The 23713-nt window shown below is 45.4% G+C and overlaps 1 protein-coding gene and 1 long non-coding RNA gene across 5 annotated transcripts; one reads left to right on the top strand and one right to left on the bottom strand.

The window, feature by feature from the left end:
* The first annotated feature begins 2327 nt into the window (after window positions 1-2327).
* Window positions 2328-5815, top strand: LOC100838372. Of its 4 annotated transcripts, none has more exons than XR_730212.3 (7): window positions 2328-2720; window positions 3176-3365; window positions 3484-3579; window positions 3659-3924; window positions 4021-4223; window positions 4503-4728; window positions 5623-5815. XR_730212.3 is itself a non-coding variant. In XM_024459884.1 (7 exons), exons 2-6 carry the CDS (start codon window positions 3330-3332, stop codon window positions 4540-4542), a joined length of 510 nt encoding a protein of 169 aa, XP_024315652.1. In that variant the 5' UTR covers window positions 2329-2720; window positions 3176-3329; the 3' UTR covers window positions 4543-4728; window positions 5623-5815. The 4 variants fall into 4 exon arrangements, 2 of the variants coding, with proteins under 2 accessions (XP_024315652.1, XP_024315651.1); XR_001405779.2 differs by having other exon boundaries at window positions 2329-2720; window positions 3803-3924; XM_024459884.1 differs by having other exon boundaries at window positions 2329-2720; window positions 3790-3924.
* On the bottom strand, window positions 5657-7094 carry LOC112271008. The gene is made up of 2 exons (XR_002963785.1): window positions 6406-7094; window positions 5657-6267 (listed from the first exon to the last, which is right to left on the bottom strand). It is a non-coding gene; the product is annotated as an uncharacterized LOC112271008 (long non-coding RNA).
* Between the last annotated feature and the right edge of the window lie 16619 nt (window positions 7095-23713).

The following is a 23713-nucleotide window of genomic DNA, read 5'->3' as shown; positions in this document are numbered from 1 at the left end:
AATTTTATCTTCGTCAGATGCAACTACGATAGATTCAATCTGGCAACACTGAGGACTCCGGGGAATACTCTTTGAGTGTCTTACCTATCCTTCCTTGTGAAATTTTCTTGGTAGCTACAAGAAACATCCAGGTCGCTTGTGAATCGCTACACTGGACTGATGTCGTGCCTCATGTACATAAGTCTTGTTACCTCACCCGTGTAAATTATTTACCCTAAAAAAACTTTATGAGGCATGGTCTTCATCCATCTACCCTCTCAGGACTCTCCAACTCCAGAAAGCACCCTTAATGTGATGGGAAAAAAATCTATAGGACGGGCACCGCATGGCCCTTCCCTAAATTAAATTAAAACTAGGAAATGAGAGTGAAAGTTTAAACATTTCAAATTCCATTTATGTTTCATTCTTGTCAGTAAGATTATAAATTTATTAATGCTTCGCTTTGGTTGTGGAATGTGATTGAATCCTACGTAATTCTTTTAATGAAACCAAATGAAAAATACACAAAATTTGGAAATTTCAAAATTTTATTAATATTTCATCTTTTGTTTCATGTTGGTTTCACTAAATTTCTTTTATGTTGACAGGGCCCTCCATTGGTCCCCGTACCACTAAATAATTGTTACTAGTGTAACATATAAATTTATTAATGTACCTGTTGCTTGCTCACTTAGGTAATTGAGAGCGCATGTCTAATTCTCAATCAACTTAGAAATAGTTATTTCTCCGTAGACAATCATAACCATCCAAATAAATGATTTCAGGTACCGTAAAACAACTTTCTTTAACATCGAGGCACAAGCTCTACCTCCCATGTCTTTAAAAGCACAAACCTTTTTCGCTCCCTGCTCTCACCCCACTTACATACCTCTTCACCAAATAAATAATTTCTACCACTTTTTTTTCCATACTGCCAAAAGTTTAAAGTCTATATTGTTCTTCTACTCTTCATGACCCATCAACCAAAAAAGTAGGGTGAGATGGTAAAACAAACTACCAGAATGAAATTTCACCATATTCTCAACGCGTGGAAATTGGAGGCACAGGGAAGTTCACGTATTCAGTGTACGTAGCTCATGTAACTACTCAACAATATAGACGGAGTTTGATCAGTCTGTCAAGATCTCCTAACGACTTTGCTAGAGGTTGAAAGCATCCTTAAAGCGTGTCTGAGTTCTCTAGCGCATCGCTTTATCATTTTCGTCCTGGTTGGATGCATGTACGATGGCATCAGGAACTTCAGGAAATATAGTTCATGCGCCTCCCCATTCCTCCATGTGCCTTTGCTTGGGAGCAACGGGCAACAGGCCACATTCAAGTCAGTTGTGAAGCAATATACTGCACTGATGTGCTGTGCACCTCTTGTATATATATACGTGCTGCTACCTGACCTTTGTAATTAATTAACCTAAGCAACATCATGTGGCATGGTTTCTGTCCATGTAATGGGGGGAAAAACTCTAGGACGCTGCCTCGCGGCAGCCCTTCTACAACCAATTTACTGAAATTTAATGAAATGATCAGAGTGAAATTTAAAGATTTATTGATGTTTTTCCGGTTTCACCAAGATTTCGCTGCTTCTTGCTCACTCGATCAATTGCTACTGGATTTTACCGCATCATACTAGAACTATAGTAACAGTTTGAAGCAGGTTGACGTGGTTGTCAAATAGGAGTTTCAAATCACCCAGATTCCCAATTCTAATCCAGCCCCGCTCGAACGAAAGAATATTTCCTCGGTAGACGAAGAACACGCTTGTTAGCTATGAACCATACTCGTCTTCCAGAATCTTGTGATCTTGTGATGTGTTTTTTTAATTTATTCACACCTCCGGTCAAAATAGAGTATTGTCATGCATGCGCGCACATGTTCTATTTTCCTTTTCTGAAAAATAATGCACGTTTTTCTGCGCAAGAACTTATGCTCATATGCTCCGGCAGAGTGTACGTGCGTAGCCAAAAACCACCTAGACGTTGTCTATATACGCACTACACCGCTGCATAGAATTGCCGACTGTTGTTGGTCGGGAAAAGTGTACATATGACGTATGACGGTTGGTCGGGGAAGTTGATGTCGGACGGTCGGTCAGGAATTCATATGTAGGGCGACGGACCGTTGGTCGGGAATGAAAAATACAAAGGAGTCGAACAGTCGGTCGGCAATTCTGGTGTTAGTGTAAAACTGTCGGTCGGCAAAAAATTGCCGACCAACTGTGGGTCGGGCCTTACCCACCCGAAAATGAAATTTTGGGCGCCATATTTTGGCCCAGCCCGCGAACATTTCCGCTCTCTAATTCCAAATCCCTAGCCAAGCCTTATCTCTTCCCATTCCCTTTCTCAGTCCACGAGACAGCAGTCCACGAGAGCAGGCCGCCGCCGCTGGTCCCGATTTCGATCCGGCCGGTGCGACCACTTCGCCTCCGCCCCGTCCCACACCACCGGCCGCGCGCCTCGCCCCGCCTCCTCGCCGGCTTATCCCATCCGCCGCCTGCCACCCCCGCCAAGAACTGCTGCCGTTGCGCTCGACAGCCACCAATCCACCCTTGCCGCTAGAGCGCCGCCCCCATCCCTTCTCTCCGCTATTCTCTGGACCGTCACCGCGGGATCTGTACCGCCACCCCGTCGCCACAGGAGCTGGACTGCCTGCAGCCCCGTCGTTTCTCCTCGCAGAGGTGGTCCTGTACGTGCTCACACCCCCAAGCTGACGGCGACTTCAGTCTGGTGAGCTGCTCTCTCTCTCTCTCCATGTGCCAGAGAGTTCTGTACTGGGATTTTTCTGTTAGTTTGTATTTTAGAAAGAATAAAACCGAAGCATTTAGTGTATTAGTGTATTAGACCGCAACAGTAGCAGTCTTGCACCAAGACTTGATGTGAATTTTAATGTACTTGTGAAGAACTCTTTTGCTGATTTTATATTTAGGTGATTTGGTTCATCCGATTGATTTTTGCCATACCACAAATTTAGTCTGTCCTCTTCCATTGTTAGAGATTCTCTATTCCATCAAATTAATCCGAATGAAACAAAAAGTTGGTTCTACTAGGGCAGATGTAGATGGATTAGGTTTTAAGGCAAGTGATATTGGAAAAAATAAGTGTGATGTAAGATTTTGCTTTTATGTTTGTTTGTAAACTCAGCCACATACTTTCTTACATTATGTCTTTTTTTCACGAAAAAGAATGGGAAGTGCAAGAGGAAAGGATAAAGATGGTGGGGTCACGTCGGACGAACTAAAGGCAGTTGAATATCAATTACAAATAACTAGGCAAATAGAAAAAAATAGCAAGAAGCTGGCAATTGTTCGTGAAAGATGAGATGCACTTAGAGGTCATATGGAAGCAACCCAACCTCCTAACAAGAAAAGAAAGGTATGTTTACATGTTTTACATGTGCATGTGGAGCTTCCAACACTAACTATTCCTGAAGTGTAGAAATTGTAGTTTGAACTATGACTTTTCTATGTTGATACCTACGTCATCTATGCAGGCATCCTCCAAAATACCTGACAGTAGAAATGAACATCGTGTTTTAAGGTCGAGCGCAAGAAAAGATGATCTTGTAGATTCTGGACAACATCGAAAGGTACATATAGTTAATTATACTTCTCCTTATTATAGTGATCTCATGGCACTAGATAGTAACTATGACCATTGTCATGGAGAGGTTATTCATGAGCTTGATGGTAATGGTAATGGTGAAAAGAAAGGTGGAAGAAAAATTACTCAGAAGTTAAACATTTATTCGAGGCAGACTAAGCCTAAAATCAAAATTCCATTTAATGAGCTTGGCCAGCCTTATGGGGCAGATGCAACTGAATTTGCAAATTTCATTGGTACTTTGGTGAGGAAGCATATATCACTTGCGAAGTTAGATTGGAGAGATGTTGAGCTGGAAGAACAGAAGTCATTGGTGTGGGATCACTTACAGGTATGTGTTGCAGACATGGCTTATTACTTACAATTTATGTTCTTATGTCTGTTGCTATGTAGCTGATGATCGTCCTTTTCTGATTTCAATTATTAGGCTTTCTATGAGCTGGACTCCACTGCTCTGAGCTATGTTTATAACACTTCACACACTAAATGGAAGGAATGGAAGGTTGATTTAAAGAAGACAAAGTTTGATCCTGAATTGACTGATGAACAACTTATGAGAAGATGGATGAGAGAATTAGTAAACGTGATTGGGCTACCCTTATTGAATATTGGCGATCTCCAGAATTTGAAGTAAGCCATCCTGCCTACATATATATAGATATACTGAGCTGCTCTTTTTAAACTTTTGATATGAACTGGATATTTTAGCATTTTTTTAGCTTTATGTACAGAAACTAAACTGAATGGCAGCAGCCTTGCTTGGAAGAGTTTATATTATGCTGATAAAACTTTGCATACGCCAACAGTACCCTCAAGAACTGTTTTTTTTATGTTGATGGTCATCCCCTTGCTCAGTTGTCCTAACAATCATTAACCTGAAGTTTGGTGATCAAATTTTTATTCTTGTAGGCTCGCAGTGCAAGAGCGAAAGAGAATCGTGCCAAGTTGACGGTGTCGCATACAACTGGTAGAAAGAGTGATGCCCGTGTTACCCATGAAATGGTTATCTTACGAATGATATGATGTTGTATTTCAAAGCCTAATACATTGTACTAAACTTGGACTGATTGTAAGCTGATGAACTCGGGTATGCCCCTCGGAGAGATGAAGTTTTCATCAAAACACATACACTTGGGTATGCCTAATTCTGCAGTTGTTCTAGCAATTGTGCTTTAAGTATCAGTACATCTGAAAATACAGTGCCTTTTATTTTGTGATGGCACTGCTGCTGTGCTTATTGATTTTTGTCGACATCCAGTTCTGTACTGTTCTAGAATTCTTTTGTGTGTGCTTATCTGATATCTTCGGTTCAAGACATGTGAAGTAACACCTCATATTATGTCAGAACATTAGTCTGAAACTATACACACCAACAAGCACAAGCCAAAAACTACTATCTGTATTTGTTAATCTGTGGTTTAGTAATCTTGATACAAAATCCTGTATTTTTTGCTAATATATTTCAGAGAAGAACTGCTGGCTGGATTTATTTGTAATACCAAATTAGTTTTGATCTTGGATATTTGTTATCTTCTCACTTGGTCTGTTGTGGAATACAGAAGCAACAACAAATTGCCCTGTTTTAAAAAATATTTCATGCTCAGAGTGTTCTGCTAGTGTATTGTTTTTGTTTTATTTGTTAATGTAACACTGGACCAACTATTGGTGCTCCTCTATCTAGCTATAATCATGTGGAGATTAATTCTAGATAGGCTGTTTACATAAGAATAATTGCTATACTGATATGTGAAACAAGTTTTTGGTTCATTGTGCTGTTTCTCTCTGCTGTCATGTACCTAGATATGTAAAATAACAGCTTTTTTATGTATGTGTGCTCTCTTTCGTACATGATTCACCTGAGACCTTGCCTTTACGTGTCTAAGTACATCAAAATTTTCTCTCCAACATAAGATCCATTATCTGTTTTATAACAACATGAATTGCATTTTACTTTTTCATGATGCAAATGTTTAGAACGTCATTGTGTTACCAACTTATAAATGTATTGAGGCCTTCTTATCTTTTATAGGGATGCTATGCGTAAGGACAAAGATCCAAGAAGCTGACGGGCAAGAAACCATGAAGTCGGGGTTTCTGTCAAATGGATATTTTGTGTAATGGAGCAAACAATGAATTATTTTGTAAACTTGTATGGTTTCTTGAACTTTGAACGATGTTTCCTTTAGTTTATGAGAATCTAAATGGTAACTATGTTTCGATGATATGAATTATTTATGTGTGTCAAAAACTTACTGTTGTGATATATGTAACTTGATTGAGTGTGCACGTACGTACGCAATGAACCCAAAGTTGGGTTGGCAAAATTACCATCGTCTAACAGTCGGTCGGGAAAAGATGATGTAGTGGCATCAGAAAGTTGGTCGGCAAAACTGAATACCATCAATAGACGGTCGGTCGGCGAAACGCATGCCATCGGAGTGTTGGTCGGGAAAGGGTTGTCTTTCGAGAAAAGACCGTCAGTCGGAAAAGACATTGTCGGTCAGGAAAGATTTCATAATAGCGATAAACAGTCGGTCGGTAAAAAATGTTGGTCGGGAAAGGCCCTTGCCGACAAGACTTTCAGTGACAGACAATGTTGGTCGAGAAAACCCTTTCCTGACCGATCTTCCGTCGCTAAAAGCTGTTTCCCCGACCAAATTGGCTGTCGGAAATCCTGTGCAGTGGTGTAGTGACGTCAGCTACTCACAGGTGAACATATATTTTTCATCCAGATGCATACGTCACAATTAGGACGTGCAAATTAATAACCCAGAGACGTATGCGTGTGAATGCACAAGCATGGTCTGCTTACCGTGGTTTAATTTGTCAGAAATTCTACGTGGGGCACGTGCCCCGCGGAGTCTTACAGTACGGCGCGCTAATCTCCGCCGATCTAGCTCCTACCCCAAGCCTCCTGAGTTTTTCTCCTCCACCCGATGCCTACCTCCCCACGTCTCTCCTCAATCCTCAGTGGCTCCTCCAGAAATCCAGGGCCTGCATAGATCCCAGCCACATGCATGGCGGAGCAGGCCGTGCGGCGGCTGCAGAGCTGCGCGTCGGCGGTGGCAGAGCTACGCGGCGGGGAGCAGGCTGCGCAGCGGCGGAGATGCGCGCGTCGGCGGTGGCGGAGCTGTGCGTGGCGGCGGCGGTGCGGAGCGCGTAAGACGGCGGAGCAAACGCACGGCGGTGGCTGACGGTGCGCGTCGGCGGCGGACTGTCTCAACTCTCAAGCCACTCATGTCTTTTGTACGTATAAGTTGATTAGGAGGTGCTGGTGTGGCGTTGAAGTTGATCCTAGCCGTGTGTTCTTTTGGTGCCTGCACTTGGTGGTTTTGGTAAGGTGGTGGTTGGAAGTTGTTGGTTCAGACGATGGCTGGAGCTTAAGTCTGAAACTTTTCAGTTGGAGTTCGAGTGGCTTTGGATCGTAGTATTCAGGATCGATGTTCCCTGAACGCCCATGGGGGGTCCCCGCCATGTCGTCCTCCTCGTTGCCTACTGCCTGCGGGGTCCGCCAAGTTTGAGAGGCAGCTCCTTTGTAAGCGGGCTGCCCACGTAACCCGATAAGTAGGCATGATGAACTCGGCAAGTAGACATTCTAACCCGGCAATTAGGCACCGTTAATGTGGCAAGTAGACAAAGTTAACATGGCAATTAGACACAGTGAATTTGACAAATACGCATTGTTAATGTTTAGTAGGCATGGTTAATCGACAAGTAGACACGGTTAGCCGACAATTAGGCATTGATAACCCGGCAAGTAGGCAACGTTAATATGGCATGTAGACAAGGTTAACACAGCAATTAGACACGGCTAATTTGGCAACTAGGCCCCGTTAACCCGGCAATAGGCACGGTTAATCTGAAAAGTAGTAGGGACGGTTAATTCTGCAATTAGGCATTGATAATCCGACTATTAGGCATCGTTAATGTGGCAAGTAGACAAAGTTAATTTGACAAGTAGGCATGGTTAAATTGGCAAGTAGGCATTGATAATCCCACAAATAGGCACGGTTAACCGGCAATTAGGCATTGATAACCCGACAGTTAGGCATTGATAACCCGGCAAGTAGGCACGGTTAACCCGGCAAGTAGGCATTGTTAACCCGGCAAGTAGGCACGGTTCACCCGGTAGTTAGGCACTGTTGATCCAGCAAGTAGGCATTGATAACCCGGCAAGTAGGCATGGTTAACCCGGCAGTTGGGCATTGATAACCCGGCAATTAGGCATTGATAACCCGACAAGTAGGCACGGTTAACCCGGCAAGTAGGCATTGTTAACCCGGCAAGTAGGCACGGTTCACCCAGTAGTTAGGCACTATTGATCCAGCAAGTAGGCATTGATAACCCGGCAAGCAATTAGGTATTGATAACGACCCGGCAAGTAGGCATTGAAAACCCAGCAAGTATGCATAGTTAATCTGGCAATTAGGCATGGTTAACCTGGTAAGTAGGCACGGTTAACCCGCCTATTAGGCACAATTAATCTAGTAGGTGGGCACGGTTAACCTGACAATTAGTCATTGATAACACGACAAGCAGGGACCGTTATAGCAAAAAACACACAGTTAACCGGTAATTAGGTATTGATGATGTGGCAAGTAAGCATAACCCGGTAATTAGAAATAACTTATATGTCAAAGAGGCATGGATTATCATGTCCTAGTTGTCATATCGTGCACTACTAGTTGTCATGTGTATACTATCTAGTTGCCATGTTCTTTGGTCATTTTTGACATGACATCATGCACTATTTATGCCAGGTTATTTCATCTTAGTTGTCATATTGTTTACCACTACTCAATTACCATGTTTATTGCCACTCGCAGCCAGATTATTCGGTCTTAGTTGCATTTGTCTTTGCCCGTAGCGTCAGTTACCATGTCTCGTGGAACTTCTCAGACCAGTGAAGGAACTGAAGTTCACGGCAAAAGGCTAGTTCTTGTCCTCTTTGAAGACTAATCACGGCTAAAGAAAATAATTTAATCACTAGGTGCTCGTTTCCATGGACACAAGACACAAGTGCCACAGCCAAAAGCATAAAAAAAGACTCGGGACATGTCAAAGATGCGGGCAACCGAACGTGACCGAGCAGTAAATTTTCAGATCTCGAACAAACTGAGGTGGCCAGCTATCTGGGTCGTGTCTGGCCTGTTGAGTCCTCGTTTGGGCCGTGGCTGGGGCGAGAGCTGCCGCGCGGGATGGCCAGTGTGTACGGGGCCTTCGCGCGTGAGCGCGGCAACGCCTCCAAGGCGTTCCGGAGCCGTATCGCAATCGCCGCTGCGCAGTCTCGTCCTTAATTTGTACCTTGCGCTCTCATGTAACATCCATGTCATGTACGTTTTCATACGTACCCGCTTTTTATGTCACGCCCACGTCCTCGCCAAATAAATAAGACCCGAGATCGTCTACTCTTTCTTGTATGCCTCCCAAGGTTCAATCTAGATTGTTCTTGGAGATCTCTTGTTCTTCTGATTTAGATGACCCATCAACCCAAATAGTAACTCTGATAATTTAGCATACTTTGTGCTTGATACTATCTTGCCATGCTCCCGACGCATAGGACTAGCAGGCACGGGGAAATTCGAATAGCCATCGTAACTCAATGAACTAACAAAGGGGTAGCAATATTCGCGAGCAAAATGACGAAGATCTCCGAGTGGTGGTGCCATAGGAATTACTAAGTTCTTGTTGACCACGGCCTATAGGAACCAGGCTATCCACTGCTTTTAAGCCTGTTTGCATGGGTTTGTGCACAGATTTACGTTCAATAATCCCTGAGGCTTTCACTTCCACACGTGCTTAGAGCCCTGTAGCGGCGAGCTGTCGACCACACCATGTCTGAGTTCTATGGCCCACCACAACTGCATTCCATACCTACGTTGGACTTGGCCCAATACAACTCATTTGTCTACCAGGCAAGGCAACCTTTGCTTGTGAGCAAGCATACGCAAAGTCTTGTTTGAGCAAGTCGTGGGTTGGAAATACTATAGTCCATTTATCTTACCCGCCGATGATAAGCAGTAGTTAATTAATTCACCTCTATAATACATTAACAACATCTCGAAACGTGTGCCAGAGTTTCCATTGACCAACACGCAATACAATAATGTACCCACGCAGCTCTCCGAGCTACGCGTAGCGGATCGAGCCGGATCCTCTGACGTATGTCAGGTGACGCAGAGGTCACTGATTTGTGGGTCCCACGAAGGGCCGTGTTCATGACTCTAGGCAGCGCCGTTGGATTCTTTTCAACGCGCGAGATGCGCCGCGCGTGGCACGTACGCCGGGCGTTTCTTCCGGAATCGTGGATCTTTTTATTTGAGAACGTAAAGCAGAGGAATCGTGGATCTTTTTCTTCCGCAATGCCAAGCAGGAGCGGCGCGATGGGCTTGGCCCATACACCAAAACTTCGTCCATGCGTCGCACGCCCACTGGGCCGTTTGGGCTCGTACAGTATAGCTAAAGCTTGGCCCAGGTGGTTGTGCTATTGATGTGTGCCAGATTTGCAACACACCTATGGTGTCGGCAGAAATCCTCTCAAAAAAAAAAACCTATGGTGTCGGCAGTTTTAAATTACCCGGCTTCCTAATTCCAATCCAGCCACCGATCCAATGAATAAATGTTTTTCTTGGACAGCTTAAGAGAGGTCATACGTGCAGGAGGAGTGGAATTTGACGAACTAATTTGCTTACTCTGTTCCTACAGGACGAGCAAGATCAGAAGAGGTGAAAAGAAAATCAGAATTGGCGACGAATTCCAGGCAGATGAAGAACAGATGGCATATGTACTAACTACTGTCTTTCAGAATCGTGTGCCGATGATGTCCTGTCTTTTTATGACCTCGGATCAAAATGGAGTAAGAAATAATGCATGCTCGTTTTCTTTGCAAGATCTTAAGCTGCTCATATGCTACTATGCACATTGTTTGTAACCAAACCACCAACATTGTGGTCGACCGCAGGGCATCCCTCTATCTCAACTACTAATTAATGTGTGAACAAATTAAATTTTTTCAAGATGCACATGTAAATTGTCTTTAACTAAAAGGACATTCCTTTCCCTCCCCCCTCTTTGTTCCGCAGACTTCCTCATCAAATAAATTAATACATAACATGACGATCTCCCCATTCTCTTGTATGCCATCGAAAGTTCAAAAATCCATGATCCACCAACTCTGAAGATAGCAACATATGAGATGATGATAAACGCAAAGATACAATTTCACCATGTCTGTTCAAGATGCAGTAACCACCCCGAGACAAACGCTCACCCGTTCTACCGCTGCAGAGCGAGCGCAGTGGTCTGGGATCTCCTCGGCTTCAGCCCCTCCTCGTCACTTGCAGCGCCATGGCTTTCCCCACCGCGTTCTGCCGCCGCCTCACCGATGTTGTGGCCTACTGTTGTAATCATTGTTCTTTGGAAAATCTAGGATGCCAGGAACAGTATGGTCTTCCGGCATGTATCGCTACCACCCCATGTAATCGTTAGGAACATTCTCGCTAACTTTACTTTATGGTCCCATCGACTCAGGAAAGTCGATCTTCAGGTAGCGGCCACCGCGTGGCGTGACTACCTCTCTTCGCGGGTTTGACCCATGTAACACTCTAATGATATTCAGGTGGGGATTCCTCCCCCCGTTGATCTCTCAAAAAAAAAAACAATTTCACCATGTTCCGACGCATAGGAATAGGAGGCATAGGGAAAGTTGCATAGTGAGTGTAACTTGGCAGACTAACTATCAGCAATTCGCAACGATCGTGAATCCAATAACAAAGATATCATGGAGATACTGCAAGGGTTGCCGTTGTGGTGAGGGTAGGTTCATGCCTTCTCCGTCGAGGCCTCCGGGCAATACAGTCGATCTGCACGGCCCTCCGAATGCCTTTTGCTTGCGAGCAGCATGCACAGGTGTTTTGCCCTGTACTCGACGGCTGGTGCTGCTCCACCGGTACTAGTTAATCCCCGCAAGTAGTATAGTTAAACTCTGTAACAACTTCAAGTCTCAGCTCTCTCCAGCTCTGCGTGCATTTCTGGCTGATGACATCGGTACTAGTTATCTGTGACATAAGGACGTTAATTATATTTGCAACACACCTCCCGTTATCAGTAAGGTGTGGAATGGAAGGTGACCAAATGTTTTTTTTACAGTAATGTGAGACCAAATGTTTTAGGAACTCTAGCAAATACGACAGCACGGAGAGCCGAAGAGGAAGGAGAGACCGGTGGTGGTCGGAGGCACATCAAAGGTGAACCCCTAAACAACATCATGTGACATGGTCTATGTCCGTGAAATGGGGAAAAAAATTCTAGAGGTTGCTGCCTCACGGCAGCCCTTCTACAACCAATTACTGAAACTTAGTGAAATGATCAGAGTGAAATATCAAAAATTATTGATGTTTCATTCCGGTTTCACCAAGATTTCGATGCTTGCTCCCTCAATTAATTGCTACTTGATTTTACTGCATCATACTAGAACCGATAGAACAAAGCAATGTTTCCTTGGCCGGATTAATTAATAAAGGTCATCGATCCACAAAGAGTCGAATTTGACTGTGAAATTTGCTTGAGTGATCAGAAAAATATTTTAAAAAAATTAACATAAACAAAATCGGAATAAAAAATTCCAGGTACACGAAGAACACATGGTAATCAAGTCTTCTAGAATCTTGTGTAGTTGTTGTTTCTTTTTTCAGACCTCAGATCAAAATAGATTACTATCATGCATTGCACCTTTTTCGATCTGCAAGAAGTACTTTGCTCATTTGTAGGCATGTTCGTACTTCTTAGCCAAAAAAAACACCGACTCTTGGTCGATCGAGCGACCTCTCTCTCTATCTCAGCTACTCTCAGGCGAACAGATTTTTTTTGTTTGTCCAGATGCATATATACGCCATGACAAGGACGTGCAAACTAAACCGGAGACACATGCGTATGCATGCACGGTCCTGCTTGGTTTCAATTGGTACTTTGTGCTCTTGTATATTTAACATCGATCCATGTACAAGCTTCTAACTCCCTGTACCTTTTCCTCCCCGCTTCTCACATGTCCTCACCACATAAATAACACACCATCTTCCATCTTGTCTTGTATGTCACCCAAAGTTCAGTCGAGATTGTTCTTGTGTGATCTCAAGGATCCATCAACCAAGAATAGTAGAACCAGATGTTATCTAAACTAAAACAGCGACAAGTAATTAAGAACGGAGGAAGTAGGAAACTATTTCGCGTCATGCATGTTCTGGAAATAGGAGTAGGAGGCATGGAGAAGTGAGCAAATCCATCGTACATTGGCGAACAAGCAAGCATTGTGTCATTGTGTGGGAATCGTGAACCAAATGACGAAGATCTACAATGCGCTTGTGCCAGACGTTTCTGGCTTTCTGCAGAGGTTATTGTAGCGGGAAGCTGTCGAACACGCGATGTATGAGTTTTATGCACGTCGCGGCAACGGTGTGATTGGTATTGGTCAGATGCGTGAAAGGTAGATCCCCTTTGTATCCAAGGAGAACTTGGCCCGATAAAGTAATTCCTACATATGTCTGCGTGACCATGTTTCCTTGCGACCAATTAAGCAGGCAACATCTCGTCCATGTTAGATGTGCATTGGAAATACTACACTTTGCTGGTGCATTTATCGAGCCATGTATGTGCTGCCGCCCTTGCTTATTGGTCCTAACATGCACGAAACCAATTCACTCGTTCAATTTGCAGAATGTTTTTCTGGGAGCCAATCCAGGTGGGCCGCATCATAGACAACAAGCCCAAGTTAGCGGATCATATCGGACTGGGCGAGCCCAAGACAGACCAGCCAGTTGCAACGTCTTCTCGTCTGGTCCCATCACTATCACCGGCGATATCCCAGCTCCAAAGAGAGAATTGGCCGGAAAACTCCCAATCTGCCGCCATCCTCACTCCTTTTCTTCTTCCTTCTAAGCACATTGGAGCCGAGGATCTTAATTAGGAGATGATGAGGCAAGCAGGTGAGTGATCCTTGTAGCTCTCAAGGATAATTTGAATTAGTCGGTCTAAATTAAGTAATTTGGAAGGAAAGCTGGGCCGGAGTTTCTCCACCCGTACATACAGTAGTAACAGTTTTTGTGAACCTCGTCAATTCACAAGTTAAGGTAATCTATGAATCGTCAGCTTGCGTGAGGAACAAAACAGAATGGCCGCACGTGTATAATTACCCCAATTCGTATATTCCGGTGATTGATTTCTCTTCGTATGTACTAGTACGAGCTGGTGATTGAATTATTTTTCCTAGCCTTTGGCATTGGTCAGAAGAATCAACAATTGGACATTCAAACCAGTGCCCTTGGATCATGGAACTCGATGTGCTGTACGTTGTGTTACGTTGGGTACTTCATTATAATTGTGTTGGAGTACAGATTGCTCAAACTTAATGCGCCAGGTAACGTGTTAGGTCACAAGCACTAGAGGCTTCATATTAGTTTCAGTGTACATTATGTCAACTCTATTTAATTCAGATCCACATGCAAGTTTCTACTCACTCCTCACCTCTTTAAAAGGACAGGTCTTTCACTCCCCGTTCCTAACACAAGCCGAAAGTTCAAAGTGATCCATCAATCAAAAATAGTACTAGCTAGCAGAGAGGTGGTCAAGAATACCACGACACAGTTCTGCGACGATCTCTCTGTATAGGAGTAGGAGGCATGAGGAAGTTTGCATAGTCAATGTTACTTGGCCAACTGGTGAACAATGCACAAGGCGGATTAACCCAAGAACGATGATCTCCATGAGGTGGTTAAGGAAGATGCTGTTATGGTGAAGGTGGCGATGAGCCGTCCACCATGCCAAGTTGGAATTCACTTAGTAGTCACCAAGGAGCTTCGTGGTATTTCACCCCGTATCCATCGAAGACCCAGACCAATATAGTTCAACTATGTGATTGGTCCTCCCGGGGTCTTTGCGCTCGAAAGCAACAGGCATAATCTGTCCATCAAGTCGGCTCAAGATTGAGTACGGAGTAATCCCCACTGATAGTAATTAATTAACCTCTGTAGCGACTTCATTAATCTTAAGCACGAACGACGAAAGCATCCCGGCCATTATAGTGAAAGCGGATCAGCGAATTTTTATTGAATTCTGAACATTTCAAGTTTCATTTAAGTTTAAGTCCAGCTTCACTAAGATTTCAATTTTATTAATTTTTCACTTTGAGGATCAAATTTTCTCACATCTTCCATGTTGCTGGAACTCCTGCCTGTATATGGAAACGCGGAGCAAGCTGGGACACGTGCTGGCTCGGCTCGAGCTGGCCCGCGAGCTGGCGTGCAAGGAGCAGCGGCCATGGCGGCACGAGCAGCAGCAGCGTCGATGAGTCGACTGCGTGAATCGGTGAGACTGGGCGTCGACTGTGGACTGCGCCGCGTCCCAAGTAGGCTGCCGCCTTCCGTGATGCCAGCGCACTCCAGCTCGCGAGCTGGGCCGGTCAAGCGCGCCCCTTTTTTACAGGCCGTCAGCTCGTGCACATGCGTGCCTGGCCTACTTGATTTAATTGGTACCTCGTGCCTTGTTTAACATCCGTGTACAATCTTGTAACGCCCATGCCTTTAAAAGGGCAAGCCTTTTCCTTCCAGCGATCTTCATCCCACAATACAGGTCCCCATCAAATAAATACTGCGTTGTCTTCCACCTCATCTCGTATGACTTCGAAAGTTCAATCTAAGTTGTTTTTGTACTCTTGGTGATCCATCAACCGAAATAGTATACCATGATACCATTTCGCTCGATGATAGGAGCAGGAGGCACGCGGTAGTTCGGCGAAACTGTGTTACTTGACAGTGTAGCAAGCATTGTGTAGGGATCATGAACCAAACACGACCGATGGTGCAAGAGGCTGCAACAAAGATGAATGTCATGGCGAGCTGTTGACCACGCCAAGTCGGCCGGATTTGCACCACCAATGCATACATGGCCATGAAGGTAAAGAAGGGGAATTGGGCAGGGAGCACGGATGCACTGCGCATCACCGACAAGGCCTGAAGATCCGCGACGTTTCTCCTCACATCTTCCTTGTCTGGTGGCTTCATCTCTTGTGACAGGAATTTTGGAGCGGTGATAAGTGGCTCTGTAGTGTCTGTAATGTTGGAAACTTGGAATAACTTGTTCGCTGCCCTTCGAAAAAGAAAAAGCTCCGCTATGCTAGTTAGTTAACGCAGTACGGGCAAGCGAATGGAACTAAAGAATGTGACCTGTTCACCTGTTGTGCATGTACTGTACGTGCTCCTACACTAAAGTACTCGGAGATAACTGCTGTCTGCTTGCATGCCGTTCGACGGGACGCCGCGGCACAACCTCGTCCGGGAAGAGTGCCCGGCGGCGAAGCAACTGAGCCCCACCGCTGCTCACGACACGCACCTGGACACGCACAAGGACTCGCAAAGTGCCTTCAAGGATAGCCTCGTGGAACTTGAAGGCACCACCCGGCACCGACCGAGGGCCGCCGATTCGCCGCGCCGGCCTGCCGAGCTCGCCACGAGCCCAATGCCGCCGAGCCGAGCCAGGTTTGGCCCGAAGACCAAACAAGCTGCTCCTGCCGGCTCGGCTCGGGCTGGCCCGCAAGCTGGCGCATAGGGAGCAGCGGCGGGAGCAGCAGCACCCGCTGAGAGGAGCAGCGGCGGCGGCGCAAGCGGCTTGTCCATGGCGAGAGCGCCGGCAGCTATAGAGGAGTTGCCCTAGGGCGTCGATGGACTGCGTGGATCGGGGGGACTGGGCGTCGACTGTAGACTGGGCCGCGTCCCAAGTGGGCTGCCGCCTGCCGTGTTCCCAGCCCACTCCAGCTCGCGAGATGGGCCGAGCCGGCCCGGCCCAAAGGCCTAACGCGCCCTATTTCCCAGGCCAGCTCCTGAGCTCACCCTGACATGCGTGCATGGCCTGCTTGGTTTAATCGCTACCTCGTTCCTTTTTGTTTAACAATCCATGTACTCGCTAAAAAAAAACAATCCATGTACAATCATTCTCAAAAAAAAGACAATCCATGTACAATCTTATAACTCCCATGCCTTCAAAAGGGCAAGCCTTTTCCTCCCGGCAATCTTCGGCCTGAAGGTAACAAGACAGGGAGCACATCACCGACAAGGCCTGAAGGTGGCCTTTCTGTCTCTTGTGACAGGAAGTTTGGAGGCCGTGATACGCGGCTCTGTCAAAACTCGCTGTAATTTTGGGATATGCAGCCCGGAGCTTTATTCCTGTTTGAAGTTGGGACATGTTTCCCAGCTATGCTAGCTAACGCATTACGGGTAAAGCCAACACAAAAATACTCGGAGATAACTGCTTGCAAACTTGAGTAGCAGCAGTACTAGTTTTGCCGGAGGCACGACCATGCCGGCAACGGCGCACCCCTCGGCTGCTCGACAAAATGACCCCAAGGCCCTATGCCGCACCATGCACGCCTCCGTGCCGCCGGCCAACTGTTCGACGGAATGCCGCGGCACAACCTCATCCCGAAAGAGTGCCCGGTGGCCAAGCAACCGATCCCCACCGCTGCCAGCGACACGCACAAGGACTCGCAGAGTGCTCTCAAGGACAGCCTCGTGGAACTTTGAAGGCACCACCCAAACTAGTGGTTGTTGATCGTGATGCCTCTCTGTACTTCAATTGATCGCGTATGAACAGATTAATTTTTCTGTGTCCAGATGCATGTGCCAAGACAAAGACGTGCAAGTTAATCTAGAGAATATGTGTATTCGGATGGTGTGCTTTGGTTTAATGGGTAGTCCCTTCGTCCCTAATTAATTGGTGCCGTTTTTTACCAAAAAAACCCCTGTAAATTTTTTTAAAATAAATCTGCAGTCCACGCTCTATTGGAACTTTTGAGAAAAACCTCCTGTAAATTTTCAAAATTAACGCGCAGTCCACTCTATTGGAACTTTTGAGAAAACCCTCTTGTAAATTTTCAAAATTAACGCGCAGTCCACGTTTAATTGAAGATGTGGACTGCAAGTTTATTTCGGCAATTACAAGAGTTTCTTTGCAAAAAGGCCGGCGCCAATTAATTAGGAACAGAGGGAGTACCTCTCATTTGCTATATATCCATCTGTGCAATAAGGTTTTCCTGTGCCTCCAGCTCTTCATCGCACATGGCACACACACGTCCTCACCAAATAAATACTGCAGGGTCTTCCACCTTGTCTCGTATGTAATGGAAGTTCAATCAAAATTGTTTTCTAATTTTTTTTTATGATCCCTCAAAAACAAAAATAATAGCACATACAAGATGTTCGAAAATAGCAAAATATACTACGTATATACGTTGCCATTTTATCTACGCTTAGAAGTAGGAGGCACAGGGAAGTTCGCGCCAGACGAGCTTCTGTATCCCGCGCTAACCCTCCTCTCTCCTCACGTCGAGCATCGCCGCGTGTTGAAGTCCAAGAAGCCTCATCCTCATCTCCAGCGCTCCTCAACAAACTAACAAAGACAGGACGAAGATCAAGATGTTAGAGGCTTAGCATATTCCCGGGCATCATCCGAGCAACGCGGCTCCTAATCGGCAGCCATGGGACAGGCGCTAGAATGCTTCACCGAGGACTTGTGGTTTAATTGATTTCTTAAATGTTCTTTCTCTTAATGGATTCACCGGGACGATGGGTAATTCATTGAAGGTCGTAACCCCCTTTTCCAATTTCTTCTAGATTTAGGACCACCAGTGTCAAATTTCTCAAAGCTTTGCGGTGAGCGATGAAAAATCACTTCTCTGTCGGACTTTATTAATTTTGTCCGACGAACTTGAAGAAGAAAACTTTTGTTGTTTTGCTCTATGGAGATTGTAGTTCCTAGCATTTTGATCGATGTTACTAGATACAGGTGCAATGCTATGAAAAATGATAAGCACTGTAAATTTTTTTGGGTTGATGAACTTGATAAGCAAAGAGATTGTTGGATTATTCCTAGCAAATTAACGATATTGATTAAGAACTTAAGCTCATATGCTCTGCAAAGTGTATGTAGCCAAAAACCACCTGGCTCGTGTGGTCGATCACGAGGTTTCCCTCCACGTCATCTGCTCAAGCACATGAACAGATTAATGTCAAGGACATGAAAACTAACCCGGAGACATATGGGTATGCATGGCCTGCTTGGTTTAATTGGCACCTCATACTTCCATTTAATATCCATGTACAAGCTTCTAACTCCAATGTCTTTAAAAGGGCAAACCTTTTCCTACCCGTGACTTCATCCCACACAGGTCCCCGTCAAATAAATACCGCATGATACCTTCGAAAGTTCAATCTAGACTGTTTTTCAAATCTTGATGATCCATCAACCAAAATCCTGAAATAGTAGTACGAGGTGTTCAAAAATACCAGGATACAATTTCGCTGTATTCTTGATGGTAGGATTAGGAGGCACGCGGAAGTTCACATAACCAATATAACTTGGCACTCTAGCAAACATTCTATAAGGATCGTGAACCAAACACTTGGGATAGTGCAAGAGGTCGCTACGGAGATGAATGCCACGGCAAGCTGTCAACCATGCCATGTCGGATTTCGACCGCGCGTCACCCGTGCATACATGGCCATGAAGGCAAAGAAGGGGAAAAGACAGGGAGCACAGATGCGTTTGGCATCACCGACGAGGATTGAAGATCTACGGTAGTGTTCCCAACATCTTCTGTGCCTGGTGTCTTAGTCTCCTGTGACGGACAGGAAGTTTTTGAAAACTATGAATAGTGTGGTTCTGTAATGTTTGGATAATTAGTTCGCATCGCTAGTCATTTTATTTCATCGCTGTTACCGGAACTTGTAGCTTTATTCCTTTTTGTACTAGTACGACCGCTTTAATGTCTACCTGACCTGGTCACCTATGCTTGCAGCAGGCAGCAAAGGTCACGTTCGGGTAATTGGCGAGCGAAATACTACACTGCACTGTGCCACGTCGACCCTTGATGTTTTTTACTTGAATCGATAGTATTGTTTTTTCAGTTTATAAGATCTATCTTAAGAAGACATGCTTTGTTAATGATTAGTCTGAAAAATAATTAGATATTTGTTTTAGTTAACATGTACGAGTTAGGAGATGCCGAGATAGGCATCACAATCGGGAAGGAAGTACCACATACTACAACAGAGTACGAGATACGGCACTGAAATGATTATAATTTCTGCTGGTTCCAATCGTGGTGGCTAGTGCTTCATGGTGCGTGGATCGATTGTTCAAGGCATATACATATGCAGCAGGGACAAACTAGCAAGCAGTGAAATGAAGCCCGGCTGGCTATGGTAGCTAGCAGTGCTTAGTGCTTTATATGCTTTGGTTTAATCGCAACCCCCACACGTCTCATTTAACATCCACGTGCAAGATTCTAACTCCAGTGTCTTTAAAAGGTCAAGCCTTTTCCTCCCAAGTCTTCGTCCCACACACTTGCTCACCAAATAAATACGCCAAGATCTTTCGTCTTGTGTTTGTATGTCACCAAAATTAAGTTCAATCGCGAGGCTATTCTTCTAATTTAGATGATCATCAGCCAAAGACGGTAGCACAAGATGTTCGAAAATACCAAAATACTACTCCACCATGTTCTCGAGTCAATAGGAATAGGACGCACGCGGGGGAAGTTGGCAGACCCATCGTAGCTCAGCCACCAAGCACGCCATCCATGTGAATCATGAACCAAACAAGGAGGATCGCCATGCGGCAGTCCTTGAGGCTGCTGCCTCGGTTAAGGCGACGACGAGCCGTCGACCATGCCATGTCGGAGTTCCGCCGGCCGTCACCGATGGACGCGAGCCGAGCCTGGCTCGGAACGAACCAGCCAAAAGCTTCCCTCGGCTCGTTGCTCCGGCGAGCCACAGAACAGGGCTCGGCCCGGGCTGCTGATGGAAGCGGCGGAGGGCAGCACGGGACTGTGCGACGGTCAGCGGCGGCACGGGACGGTGATCGAAGAACAGAGAGACGGGGAAAACCTAACGAAGAGGCACGGGAGTCTTGGGCCCTGGCGCTGAGGAGAGGAGGAGTCCGGCGGTTGGGCCTGTCAGGGAGGAGTTTTGGTCGAGTCTTGGGCATCAGCATGCAGAATTAACTGGGCTTTGGGCTCGCCGAGCGGCCCGAAATAAAAAACTAGCTCCAGATACAAACTCGGCTCGGGCTTTTTAGTTTACGGGCTGAGCTCGAACTCCCCCGAGCCAGGCAAGCCGAGCTTGACCCCAGAAGCGTCCAGGCTGACTGATGTGTTCCGTATTGGTAATGGATGCGTGAATGATTGGTTCACTCCTAGGAGATGAAGTCGTATATGAAGGATTACGGAGGTAGGAGATGAAGTCTCCCAACAAGAAAGAAATGACACAACTAGTCGGTGCTTGCTGATCATGCCTAATCCACTGCCATGGGGAGCCTGGTTGCCCAGCAACAAGTGGGTCACCTGTGTCAGTGGCGCTGACATAACGCAAACGAGATATCTCAGTCAGGTTAATTAGGTGTAGAGTAACAATTGGATTAATGCAAACCACCCAAACCCGCAGGTCCGAGAGTTATCCTTGCACGTAATTAACGAGGACACAACCCATACGTACAACGACAACAACCCATAATTAACCTCACCACAAAGAACATGAGTATGGGGCCGGTGAGTTTTATTAGCAGGAGAGAATGACGAAAAGAAATTTGGTACAAAACGTGGTTTAAAGCACAAAGGTCACAGTCTCACAGATCACCGCCACAACATGAAAAGCGAAGCGGATCGAGTAAGCCGGTCAGCACTAGTATCTATTTCCCCAAGGTGCATGTATGGCATAAAACGTGGCTTATATTTTCCCAAGGTCTCATGATCCTAATCGATCATTCAATTTGATGCTCTTTTTTTCCCTTCCTTTTTGAGAATCGTCCAAATCGGTACTTGTCACTATATACTTGGGTTCTAATTTTATTTTATATTTTGCGTGGACGGGTTCCAAATTCTGATCTAGCCACCAATCCAATAAAGCAATGTTTCCTTGGCCAGCTTAATAAAAAAGCTCATAATCCATGAATAGTGGAATTTGACTGTCTAATTTGCTTCGAGCGTGATTAAAAAAAATACATATATAAAACCGGAACTAAAATTTTAAGGTAGACGAAGAACACATGGCAAGTGTCAACAGTCGTCTTCTAGAACCTTATGCAGTTCTCATTTGTCTTTTCAGACTTCAGGTAAAAATAGATTATTATCATGCATGCGCATTTTTTTTTCTTTTCCTGCAAAATGATGCACCTTTTTCTGCGTAAGAACTTTGTTCATATGCAGGGTTGTACTACGTAGCCAAAAAGTAACCATCTAGCCATGTTCTATCGCGAGACCTCTCTCTATGTCAGTTATTCCTTAGGGAACATAATATTTTTTTTGTCCAGATGCATACACCACGACAAGGAAGTGCAAAATAATCATGAGATATGTGTGTATGCATGCATGGTTTGTTTGGTTTAAATTGGTATCTTCTGCTTGAATTTAACAAACTCTCATGTACCTTTTTCGGCCTCCCGCTTTTCACCTCACACAAGTCCTCACCACATAAATAGTGCACCATCTTTCACCTTGTCTTGTAGGTGAACCAAAGTTCAGTCTAGATTGCTCTTCTGATCTCGAGGATCCATCAACCAAGAATAGTAGCACCAGATGTTAAAAGGCACCATGCTTTTCTTTGAAGGAAACTATTTTGCGCCATGCATGTAGGAATAGGAGGCACGGAGAAGTTGGCAAAGCCATCGTAAACCGGGGAACTAGCAAACTCTGTGCGGGAATCGTGAAGCAATTGATGAAGATCTACGACAGACACTGCAGGTGGTTGCCACCGAAGAGGTCCTTCAAGAGGCGAGCCATCGACAACGCCATGTCCAAAGTCTATGGCACGTAGCAGCAGGACTGAAGGAGTTCGTTCCGCATTGGTTAGATGCGTGAAGGAATTTTGCCTGACACGACCCTCATGTCTGTCTTCGACATGTTTGCTTGCAAGCAGGCAGGAAGCCATGTTTGGTTAAGTCGGTTGTGGATTGCAAATACTACACTGTAAGAATATTTTACCAATATATACGGCCCGTCCGAATCGGAGACACAAGCCCAAGTGACCGGATCAAATTGGCGGGAGCCCAAGTCAGCGAGTATACCGTATCACACTTCCCTTGGCCCCTCCCCGTTCCCTCTCCTCGTCTGGTGCCATCGCCGGCGATCGCCAGCTCCCAGAGATAGAACCGGGGGTGGAAACCTCACCATCCGCCGCCGTCCTCCCTTATGTGTTCTTCTTCCCGTCAAGAATCTTTAATTAGGAGGTGGTGGGGCCAGCGAGTGAGTGACCCTACTAGCTCTCGAGCATAATTAGAATTGGGCGGTCACTCAAGTAATTTGGAAAGAAAGCTGAGCCAGAGTCTTTCCATTCGTGCATACAGTAACAGTTTTTATGAACCTCGCCAACCAAGGAGTCAAGCTAAGCTAATCTATTGATCGCCAGCTGGCCCCGTTGCATGAGGAACAGAATAGAATGGCCGCACCCATATTGGACCAGGAATTCGTGCATTCTGGTGATTTTGGTTTCTCTTCGTGTGTACTAGTACGAGCTAGTGACTAAATTATTATTCTTGTCCTGTGGCATTGGTGAGACAGAAACAACAATTGCATGCACGAACCAGTGCCCTTGGATCAAGGTACTCGATATGCTGTTGTCTTGGGTGCTCCATTATAATTGGAGTGCGTTGGAGTACTAGGCCTCAAACGCTAGAGGGTTTTCAATGTACTGTATGACAATTCTATTTAATTCAGATCCACATGCAAGCATCTACACACTTCTCACGTCTTTAAAAGGACTAGTCTTTCAATCCCCGCTCTCATCCAACACGAGCCCAAAGTTCAACTTCAAAGTGATCCACGACGCAGCAAGAGAGATGGTCAGGAAGACCACGACGCAGTTCCGCAATGCTCTGCATAGGATTAGGAGCCACGAGGAAGTTTGCAAAGTCATTGTAGCATGGCCATCTAGTCAACAATATCGAAGAACGATGAATCGAAGAAGGATGGTCTCCAAACGGTAGTGACATAGGACTCCGACCTGTATGGTTCAGCTCTGTGCTTGGTCCATCCAGTGGCTCTGCTTGCAACAAACGGGCAAAAAGTCTCCATGGCGTCAGCT

The sequence above is a fragment of the Brachypodium distachyon genome, chromosome 2 (genome assembly GCF_000005505.3).
Source record: "Brachypodium distachyon strain Bd21 chromosome 2, Brachypodium_distachyon_v3.0, whole genome shotgun sequence".
Classification (NCBI taxonomy): Eukaryota; Viridiplantae; Streptophyta; class Magnoliopsida; order Poales; family Poaceae; genus Brachypodium; species Brachypodium distachyon.
This window is presented reverse-complemented; position numbering and strand designations above follow the sequence as displayed.